At 40.1% G+C, this 11,430-nt stretch overlaps 1 protein-coding gene and 1 long non-coding RNA gene across 2 annotated transcripts; both read left to right on the forward strand.

The window, feature by feature from the left end:
- Window positions 1-6,165: 6,165 nt before the first annotated feature.
- Window positions 6,166-8,507, forward strand: LOC140737521 (homeobox protein Nkx-2.5-like). The gene is made up of 2 exons (XM_073063970.1): window positions 6,166-6,587; window positions 7,497-8,507. Exons 1-2 carry the CDS (start codon window positions 6,212-6,214, stop codon window positions 8,129-8,131), a joined length of 1,011 nt encoding a protein of 336 aa, XP_072920071.1. The 5' UTR covers window positions 6,166-6,211; the 3' UTR covers window positions 8,132-8,507.
- A 734-nt stretch (window positions 8,508-9,241) lies between these two features.
- LOC140737522 (uncharacterized) lies at window positions 9,242-10,416 on the forward strand. The gene is made up of 2 exons (XR_012101184.1): window positions 9,242-9,387; window positions 9,864-10,416. It is a non-coding gene; the product is annotated as an uncharacterized lncRNA (long non-coding RNA).
- The last annotated feature ends 1,014 nt before the right edge of the window (window positions 10,417-11,430 follow it).

An 11,430-nucleotide genomic window follows, 5' to 3' on the forward strand; every position in this document is an offset into this window, starting at 1 on the left:
GATAAAAAAGACCCAATACCAAAGAAAATGCCTAGAGTAAGCAAAGATAGTGCAGATTGATGCATATAAAATATTGTTTTATTTAGTACTGCATATCTTATCAGTAAAAAACTGTTGGCTTCGTTTCAGTAATATTAAATTGTGAGGTTGAGGTGATCCAATATCTCTTGCTTTGTCAAGTCAAGTCAAGTCAACTTTTATTGTCATTTTGACCATAACTGCTGGTACAGTGCATAGTAAAAATGAGACAATGTTCTTCAGGACCATGGTGTTACATGACACAGTACCAAAAACTAGACTGAACTACGTAATAAAAAACAACACAGAGAAAGCTACACTAGACTACAGTCCTACACTGGACTGCATAAAGTGCACAAAAACAGTGCAGGCATTACAATAAATAATAAACAGGACAGTAAGGCAAGGTGTCAGTCCAGGCTTTGGGTATTGAGGAGTCTGATAGCTTGGGGGAAGAAACTGTTATATAGTCTGGTCGTGAGAGCCCGAAAGCTTCAGAGCCTTTTTCCAGATGGCAGGAGGGAGAACAGATTGTATGAGGGGTGCGTGGGGTCCTTCATAATGCTGTTTCCTTTGAGGAAAACTCATGGTATCTCTTCCCTTTGCTCCTACATGGAAAAATTCCTTAACTCAATATTTCCTGTTAATATTTCAACATCAGGTTTTAATATTTACATCTGAATGTTCATCTTACAAAGGATGAGCATGCAGATGTAAAAGTTTATCTTTTAAACAGATTCTGAAATATATTTGAAATATTTCTTATGTTACAAAACCAAGTCTTAATATAAATTAAAAGAAGAGTTAATATAACGTCGCTATGGATGCAGTAATAGCATAACTTTGACTACTTGTTCCTAAATGTGGCATAGTATTCCTTGGAAACCCAGGATTGCGTTCAGTTGCTATCAAACAGCATCCTTCAGCTTCCCTCAACGGTCCAAGTTCAAAAGTCACCAGTACACCAATGTCACTAAGAACGGGCTCAGCAAATTCGTTGGTGGTACTTCTCATATTAAAAAATTGCTAAACTCTTCGAACATACGATTTTTTCCTGTGCTTAAAAAAAACTCTAATACTGGTTAATGGGCGGGGAATTAATTCCGCGACGCAAACAAGAGAAAATCTGCTGATGCTGGAAATCCAAGCAACACGCACAATATGCTGAAGGAATTCAGCAGGCCAGGCAGTATCTATGGAAAGGAGTGCAGTCGGCGTTTCGGGCCGAAACACTTCATTAGTCCAGCCCTGATGAAAGGTCTCGGCCCGAAACGTCGTCTGTACTCTTTTCCATAGACGCTATCTGCTCGCTGAGTTCCTCCAGCATTTTGTGTGTTGGTTGAATTAATTCCACAATATGCGCAAGGTAAAAACTCTGCACTGAAAATAATTTTAACTGTTTCGTTGAACAGTACTTCACCTTTTCTGTGTGCCTTTGTCGAGTTTCCTTTGTCTTATTATTCGTTTGAACTAGTAATTTTTACTTAACCGATGTAGAACATAGTGAGTTCAATAGGGAGTGGAGAATCATTCGCCACTGTGCTTTGCATCCCAGATTGATTCCCTCCCCCGAGTTTGAGTGGGAAGTTGAGCTAACGGTCGGAAGTCCAGGCAGCCCGCAGCTGCCGAGAATATGTTGATTGTGGGGTCAGTGATTAGCTGCTGGCTTTGAAATGTTGACTGACACTAGCTAAGGAGGGCGGAAAAGAAATAGCCTGGCACTAATGTTCGTGGCGACTTCCTCTCTCCTATATCAGCCGCATGAAATGGATGCGTCCCAGAGCGCGACTGGATAGAGGATGCATGAAGATCTGATTCCGATAAAGAAGTTCCCAGATTCTCCGTCGCCCCTCTAACAGCCGGGCAGTTTTTAATACAGTGGGCAATTTAGCTGTCCAGTAGCGGGTTGGGCTTTATGTTAAACGAAGTAAAAGCATGTTAACGATTTACAATTTACATCCAATATTACAGGTTAACTTACAAGGCTTTTTAAACTCTTCCGTTAAATGACAGAATACGAGGGGGAAAGGAAGCGAATCGGCCCACCATGGCCATGCCGGCTCGTACCGGAGCAACTCACGACATTAGAAACCCGCCCCCTCCCCTCCACGGCACTGCAACGTGATTTGCTGGGGTTTATAAACGCTGCCACTGTAGAAATATAAAAAGTGCTATGTGTGCCTTATCAATCGCTTTCTCAACCCGTTGTATGACCCTAAACCTTAATGTTGCTGCACCCCTTTAAAATAGTATTCTTTATTTTTGACTGTCTTACCTAAAATATGTGAGGTATATTTCTTCGCAAGATGTTCGTCTACCAAGTGCTTGCTCATCACACCAACCACATTTTAACCTACTGCAATTTATCACTCCTTTTATTGCAGTTCACAATACTGCCACGGTCTGTGTCATGCAGAAATTTAGACCTGGGCTTGCATCATTTATATACAGTAGCTTAAAAACGTAATGACTCTAATATCTATACTTCATGAAGTGAACGGCCAACATTATGGAGCACAATGTAGCGTTCAAAGTGTGCTCGTAGGGTGAGACAGGAAAGTTTGTTCACAAAATAATACTCCAAACATGAAACTTGATTGAGCCCCAAGTTTATATTAGTTCACACAGTTTACAAAATAAATATGAACTGCTCAGCCTGCTAATTATAGTTCATGCAGGGAAGCAATGTTCGAAAGAGCCAGTGATAGACCTGACGCTAACTTAATCTTGATTTTTTATAACTAAAACAAAAATTACAAATTTTAAATGTGTTAAAGACAATAGCAGTGAGTTTCAGAATACGTCATGTAAGATTCTGGTGGGCACAGGGTGAAGTCAATTTTTGCAGCGTTTTATATCAATGCGTGATGGCACGTTATTAATCACCTTGAAACAAAACAGTTAACTAACATTTAGGCATGTGTTTACTTTCTAAGAAATGGGACCTGATTAGGGCTCTGCCGAAAACTAGTCCCATCCATCACCAGAACGCTCAGTCGCTGCGGCACCGTTATATAATATTTTGAAACTATTGGTTTGGAAGGAAAATGGTTAGAAATATATTTAGCACTGACAGCATGGGACGAAGTGAATAAGGATACACTCATGGCCGCGAACTTTTCGCTTATTATTCGTCAGCCAAAAAGTTCTCAAAGTGCAACACCTCATTGTGATGTAAACATATGCTACACACTTGGAAGTGATTTAAGTAAGATGCGTTTTAAAATATCTTCTAACTAGTCAACAGCGAAATACTTCGCAAGGCAGGGTCATCTCGAATTGGTCTTAAGCTGTGAGAGGATGACGTTTTGATCCTTCTGGGATACTTTTTTGTTGTTTCCGTCCTAAGCGGGCTGCATGCTGCACCCTGCTCTGTATCAGACACTGAGCGACACTATCGCTGAACGCAGTCATTATTTTTGTCAAAGGAATTTTAATTGAATCAGACGCCATGCTATCTGTTTGATAAAAGTATTAATACTTTGCAGATAAACTGTTTTATCAGTTGACCCTGGATTATAAATATCAGCGCCAGAACAATGTGCAGCGAAGTGGATGTGACAATTTCCAAAATTCGATTTGAGCTCACTATCACAAGGAAAACATATCGACACAATCGAGGTTAAACGTGGCTGGCAAATCCTTACAATAAAAGAGAGACGGAACCGAGTAGCATTTCGTGCAAAACAATTTACACTCGACAGTATGTGAAACGTCTATTCACCTGCAGATTCTGTCACATTCAGAAACGGTTAGTTAGCAATAAAACGCTCTATAAAAAAAAAGCACAATTGAACAGTAAATTTAGCAAATGGGGAAGTACTATATCGTGTAATTACTGTCGCTACAAAGCAGTTATATTCTATGAATGGACTGTTTAATATTTCGGTTGCTTTTACCAGACCAAATACAAATTTACAAAAAAAGAATCGAATTATAAATATTTAAACAATCGAAAGTTAAGCATTTCAGTTGCAGAAGCTATTATCTTTAATTTCAGAAACAGGTTTAACCTTCAAAATGCCCGTTAATATAATGCATTGTCAAATATCCTACTCGAAATAGTCAACGTGAACAATATATGATTGATATCATAGTACCCCCCAATCAACCTGTATGCATGTCTCTGGCGTTATCTGCATTATCTATATTTTGAGAGCTTAGCAGAATCTGTCCGCAAATAGAAATGAACGCGATCGCTTAGCGATACCGCACAGTTTACGAATAAAGGGAACATTCGGCATTTCACTCAGTTCACATACATTTGTTTATTTATTATTTGATTATGCACCCATATTAACTATAACAACAAATGCCAGGTGAATATATTAACGATGTTAGCAAAGAGAATCCTTTACTCGATCTCTTACCAAAACATGAGGTACTATCTCCTCATTACGCTTCATTTGTCATGGACCTGCTCATTCTACCAGCTGTGTCCTGCTGCAGTGGATCACTAAACTCTTTGAAATTTACAATACCGACACATTTTGTGTCATCACAAACCTTAGAAGTTGGGCTTGCAGGCCCCAAGACTGCATCATTTATATAGAGCAAAAAGTAGCGGACTTTATACCGAACCTACGTGAAGGGAAGCATCATGTTTACAGCGTAATCTGCTCAATATTATAACTCGATAATATTGTCAAATTCACCACATTTGATCAATTAATATGCAAATAGGCTCTCTCTCTCTCTCTCTCTCTCTCTCTCTCTCTCTCTCTCTCTCTCTGTCTTTCAACTATTCGGCTTCTAATTACTCAGAGAGGAAGACTGATGTGCTGCTTGACAGCTTCCTTTTCAGAATGCAGACTGAGGGAGGGAGAGATTCCATATCAGCGCTATCACGCCGTATAATCCATGGAAGGTTATATCTACGATAATGTCAATCACTGAAACCACTGCCAACAGTGTCACACCACACCGGTCTAAAGAAAAGTCGACATTTCACAATTAGCTGATTTGTGTTCATGGAATACATTACGTATAATTATGGGCGACGTTTACATCCGACTAATTTACCTAAACGATAGTAAAACCTATTTAGTGAAGGATTTTTTTTAAACCGCAGTAATCATTCTCCTAATCAGCGCGCATTAAAGAGAGCTTATAAAAGCCTCTTCAGTTTGAAGTAGAGAAATAAACAGACAGCTTTAATGTAACCAGCATCTTTTTCGTGATCTCTTCGGTTGAGACAATCCATTACGTAGAGGGCATTGAAACATGCTGTGTTTCCAATTTATTGCATTATACATTATATTTCCTCAAATTCCCAGCAATTGCAGCCACGTTTAAATTCCTGTTCTTCACGAAAACGTCCTTCACTTGAGTACTGAAGTTTCAAATATTAGTATGTCAATTGAACGTTAAAGCACGTTCTGAATGTAATGTTTATATAATTATTATATCTCTTAAATATGTTTTGAGATCGTTGGCCATGTTATTGGACTAACTCAATATTTAACATAATAGGGACATCAACAGTAATGCAAATGCTACAGGAATCTGCATTTATGAAATACAGTCAGATTTCCATTGTTTCCCAAAGCACTGAAGACAGCAAAACTGTTGAGATTAAATGGGAACTTCTCTCTTTATAGGAAAACAGTTTCAAATGAAAAGCTGAGCGTTTTCTTCAGTCAAATTCACACCGTGCTTAAAGAGACCCAAGAAAAAACTCCCTGGTATAGACAATCGTGAAAAAATTTCGGCGTTCAGATCGATTTACTATTTAAAACTGGCGGTGCATTGCCTATTATTGCTTAGATGAAATTTTGTAATAGTTATTATACAAATATTTACTGGATCTTACTAAGTAAATGAATGCGGGTGTTTGTCAGCAAACGTATCTAATACTCATTAAAATAACGTCCAAAGTTAGAGAACTGTTGGATGTTCTCGTTAGTATTTAACTTTAACTTTTCTTTGTATGTGCCAAATTTTACAGAGAATAAACAAAAAGGTTTATATAACTTCAAAGACGATGGGACCCGGGCAAATGATTGGGAGAGTTTAATTCTTCAAGAGAAAAATGCCGGCTTGTTATAAAACCATGTTTGCTCACTGTAAATTGTGGCCAATAGAAATTGATGTATTTAACTAGAAGCCTTCAGGCTCTGCCTCTGTTAACGTCAGCTGCTCCTCAACTGAGAAAGCGCCAGTAAAAAAACCTGCGTCATTAAATCAGTAATGAATGTCGGAATTCTCACACGACCCTCCTAGCAGTTTGGAAGAACCTTTGGAACTCAACGGTTACCCCGAGATGCTTCCAAGTCCCGCGGCATCGAATACACCATTCTCCGTAAAGGATATTTTAAATCTAGAACATCACCAACAAAAGCAACCGAGTCCAGATCTCCTGAGCATATCTTTGGACGCGCTACCTTCTCCTTGCATGTTGGAGCCAGTCAGTCAGGCCAAATACAGTCCCGGCCAAGGCCTTGGAGGTGAGGTAATCAAATTCCTTGACCAGAAGGATCATGCAACACTTTCATCCAGTCCGGATAGAAACAATGTCCAGCACTCTGGCGATCTGCGGGTGGACTTCTCTCTTCAAAACGACCCCCAAGGTAAATATAACACTATTATCAACGAATTGAAGGTCTTCCTTTGGTAATGGACGTTATCTGGTGGGGTGGGAGCTCGGCGGGGTGAACGACCTTTACAATACCATGTAACATCATGACTAACTAAATGACAAATCTTTAAGTAAGAATACGTGAATGCGCCCAAACTATTAAGCAGATGCACACATGCATGGAATTGATTTGGATTGTTTGGATTAATCGAATCAATTTAGCTGCGAATTGTAAATTCTGTTAATTGCAAACTCTGTAAATTCCTGGCCTTGATCGTTGTCTCGTTGATTTTGCAATCCATGTTATGCTGGAGCATCTTCAGTGCAACACATTGCAGCCCTCGTATGCGCCGATCGAAAGTCAAGCCAGCATCAAATCTGCTGAAGTTTTCTTGGTGTTTTCAGGTTTGTGGTAAAGTAGGGTAATGATTGTTATAAATGCGAGTTCCCGACTTTGTTTATTGAATTGAACTAGGAAAGTCAGCGCGTATACCATAGCGACCATAGCGAGATCACAAATGCAAGGAAGACCTTGATTATGTGACAACTCTTATTCACTCTTCATAAAAAGCAGGGTTAATAAAAATGAGAGCTAATTAACCTGGACTTGAAAAAAGATGTTTAGTTTTATTATGGGTCATTTGACATGGAGCGTAAGTTTTTGAGCAAATGATCATTGGGAAACTTGTGGCCTGCTGGATAAGGCACCCATTCCACGCCCCCTCCCCCCCCCCCACCCCAATCCGTAGTTTCGTGCTGAGCTTCAACACAATTCGAGAAAATATCAAATGAGAACTGAATACTCACTTTACAAAAGTCGGCATTATTTCCTAACTTTATCGGAGTACGATTCGAAAGTGTCTTATGTTGTTTTCTTTTGAAATTCTATGTTTGTATAAAGACCCAGAAGCAAAATCGATGGAAAAGAGAATTATACCGGAAGGGAAGAAAAATGAAGATTTCGAGGTTCCAATGCGGAGGATTCGCCGAAAACCGAGGATCTTGTTTTCTCAAGCCCAGGTCTATGAATTGGAGAGACGGTTCAAGCAGCAAAGATACCTATCCGCCCCTGAGAGAGATCACCTGGCAAACGTGTTAAAACTTACTTCGACCCAGGTCAAGATCTGGTTCCAGAATCGCAGATACAAATGCAAGCGGCAGCGACAGGATAAACACTTAGAATTTAGTACATCCCCTCCTGCTCCTCGCCGAGTTGCAGTGCCTGTGTTGGTTCGTGATGGAAAGTCTTGTCTGGGAGCACCCCCTTCGTATGGCACGCCATATAATGTCAGCGTCGCCCCATACAGCTACAGTATTTACCCCAGCTGCGGCCCCGGCACCTGTGAGGGAGACTACAGTTGCATGTATTCGAGCATGCCACCGGTGCAACAAAGTGCGTCTGTCAGTCCCTTTGTCAATATGGGCATGAATTTCAACGTTGGCAACGTCAGTTACCCTGCAACACCGTCTCAAGGCCACCAAGGCTCAGGGGTGTCGGGTTTGCAGGGAAACTTTCATGGGATCAGAACTTGGTAAAAGTTTTAGCTGGCCTACACTGGCAAAATTGAAGAGGCAGTGGAGTCAATGACTTCAGCACAAATGCGAACAATTTTCAATTTATGAATGGAGAGATGCATTCTTTTGGAATGGTAAGAATTTTGAATAAAATGTGTGAGTAAAAATCCGTATTATTTATTAAATTAGTTTAATTATTTTAAGGGTTTGGTATTTAGTAAGGCGTGTGTGTGCACGACATTTATGATTTCCAAAATAAGAAGGCTGGGTTATAAGTTCATCCTAGACCGATGTTTTTGGCTCAGGACTGTATACAATATTTTTAAAAGTGTATCTCTTGGAATTGCCATCTCGGTATCAGAAATATTTTTGTAACCTTTCATCTGTTAATAAAACGATGCGTTAAGCACAACATTTAAACGACTGGAAGTAATATTCTTTAATTGAAAAGATTATGTTATGGATAATAGCTTTCTGGGAGACATTACATTCCATGATTCAAAAGAAAGTAAATTTGAAAGTGCTTATTAAAAGTGCCTACATTCCCATCTCAGTTGACTCAGAATCGACAGCCGAATGTATTTAGAAATGTTGTCACGGTTGGGCACGACCGGCACCATGTACCATTATAGTATATATTTATGCCCTTTCGTTCTATCTATAGAGTCGTGTTGTATAATTTGCCTGCATTGCACATTCTGATTCAGTGGCGACCATATGAGTTTCAGAGAAGCTTTCAGCCAAGAAAATCGACTCATCTAGAGCCGGCGAACCAATTGCTGACCGAATTCCGGAAAGGTGGATATAATGCGGGAGCTTGACTGATCTTGGTGATAGAGATGTTGCCAATTGTTAGCAGCAATCTATATAAAAATAGCATACTCGGCAAAAGTTGGTCCCTTGGCCTTGATAACATTTCTCCTGTAGCTTGTCCTTACTGCAAAGGTCGTTCAAATCGCTCCACCCACTCAGCGGGCATTCTTGCTGCCGACAGGAATCCGGATCCTGATAAAAGTCAGTGCGGTCCTGCGTTGTTTAATTCCGCAAACGTTTATTTATCACCCAGAAGAGAGGTCATACCTTAAAATAAAACAGCAGGACTTGCGTGTGCTTGTGGAAAGAACACGCCATGGACCCCATGGATTTTCCATCCCATGCAACAATCCCATAGTATACCTGCTTCAGAACACCTTGCGCGTTTGCCGATTTGGTTTTAGGTTGACTTGGCAATGGCAATGGCAAGACCGTTGTGCTCTATCGCCAATATTAATGACCAGGTAAAACACGACGCCTCTGCTTAATAATGCCGGCAGCTATGAATGCCACAGATGGTTTAACTACAAGTGCAATAAAATTAATTTGAATTACAATCTATGTAAGAATACCTCTGAGAAAAACAAACTTCTACAGCACTTTTCAGAAATGTATAGTTTTTTTCGCGTATTACTGCACTGCTGCCGGAAGACAGATTTCACGATATAGGCCAGTGATGTTAAACCTGATTCTGATTCTGAAATACGGCGATTTGTTTATGTTTGGTGTGGGATAACAAAGGTCCAAGACAGCGGGGCTTCTTAAACTGCTCAGCCCCAGCATTTTGACGCATTTTAACTTCGTTTTCAAAGTTGGCGGCCCAGTCAATGATCAGTGAGCACATCTTGAATCAGATGGAATAGCTTTTTTTTTCAGGCAGTGATATTTATTTTGTGCGGTATGTTTTGCTTTAACCGTGATCCATTGCTATTACTTACAGAAAAGCTCAAAGCAGCCACTGCAGATTGCATACTTCCCGAAGAATACCTCCGAGTCCTCTTATGCAACCCTTCCCCCGGAACAGATTATCTTGCTTTTACCACTACTGTATTTGTCAGCTATGCCAAACGATATTCGTGTGGGAAACGAGGCTGGGAAGTAATGGAGAAATCTCAACTGTAAACTTGCCGGTAATTGGCATATTTACGGCGATTCTCATCATCCCCTATTAGCCAGCAACAACCATCAGAAGGATCTCACTGTCAGAGGCAATGGAGCTAAAAGAGTAAACAGGGGCGACGTCAACGTGTTGGAGAAAAATCGCTCTTACCACTTTTATAATTTTGTTTGTATTTATTCAGGGCGCCATAAACTAAGCAGACCGTTTGCCGGAGTAGATATCCAGTCCGTAATTCACGGCTATCTATTAAACGTTAGTCCAAAACAATTTAGCTGGAAAATCCTGTCAGGCGGATAACCCGTAGGATCTATTTGTGAACTGAAACTAAATGATTGCTATAAATTCTCAATAAATGAAATTTGTATCAATAAAACGATCATTGTAATTTTCTGCTTATTACAACTAAAATCTTTCGTAAGCACCCGTAATATGTGCATACATTTTATTTTATACCCCACAACAATGACTGAATATTAAAATAAAACAAATGCACCTGTTCTGTAATGGGTTAAACCTGATCTATACAAGGGTCGATGTGTGTTTTTTCTGCTGTCATTGCCCCGAGCACAATAACGACATTGGATTTAGGGGCATAATTATTGATGGATGCTCTAGTCAGTATGACAACCCACTACGCACAATTCACGCTCCTTCAGGAAAGCCGTCGCTTCCTTCTCTATAACCTTTACCAAGTCGCCGTAGCTTTTTACAAAATGCTATTCACACTGTCGCCAAATTATGTATCAGTGAGGAACAAGGAGAATGTTATTGGAAGGTCCTGTTGCCTCAGCCAGCTTCTCGAGGTTTAGGAAACGTGGTGAAATGTCCACTGCTACCTACTTACAGCTTAATTTGGTATTATAGCATTCTGTGCTATAGGAAGAATACGGTCTAAACTTTGTCTGAGTTCCGGCTTGGTTGTTGTAGAGTGTGGAGGATGTAATAGTTGGAGTGGGGAATACAGATACATTTCACAATGTACTGTTTACGCCATACTCCGAGCAGCGTCTCAACGCAGCGACACAGAACTAGGGGCTGCCGGCTATTACTCAACACCCACAAGCAAAGAAAATTTCTGTCCGTGGCATCTCGAAGTAACTGAAGCCTTGGCACTGTGTGGACGGTTGCATAATTGGCGGGTGGAATCAATATGGGGTCAGTGATATGGTGTGATTCATTCTTACCCCTATTTTAATTATAAAAATATTGTCCAATGAAATGTAACTAAAATGTTAATAGATTACTAAAGTCTAACTATCATCGGACAGCCTCTGAAGTTCTAAATACTGGATGTGAATTGCCATTTCCCCAGAATAAAATTTTCTTTTAATCACAGTAAAATGAGCAAACTTGTGTTTGTTTGTTGTTACTTCTGACTTATTGTCCC

The sequence above is a fragment of the Hemitrygon akajei genome, chromosome 13, assembly GCF_048418815.1.
Source record: "Hemitrygon akajei chromosome 13, sHemAka1.3, whole genome shotgun sequence".
NCBI lineage: Eukaryota > Metazoa > Chordata > Chondrichthyes > Myliobatiformes > Dasyatidae > Hemitrygon > Hemitrygon akajei.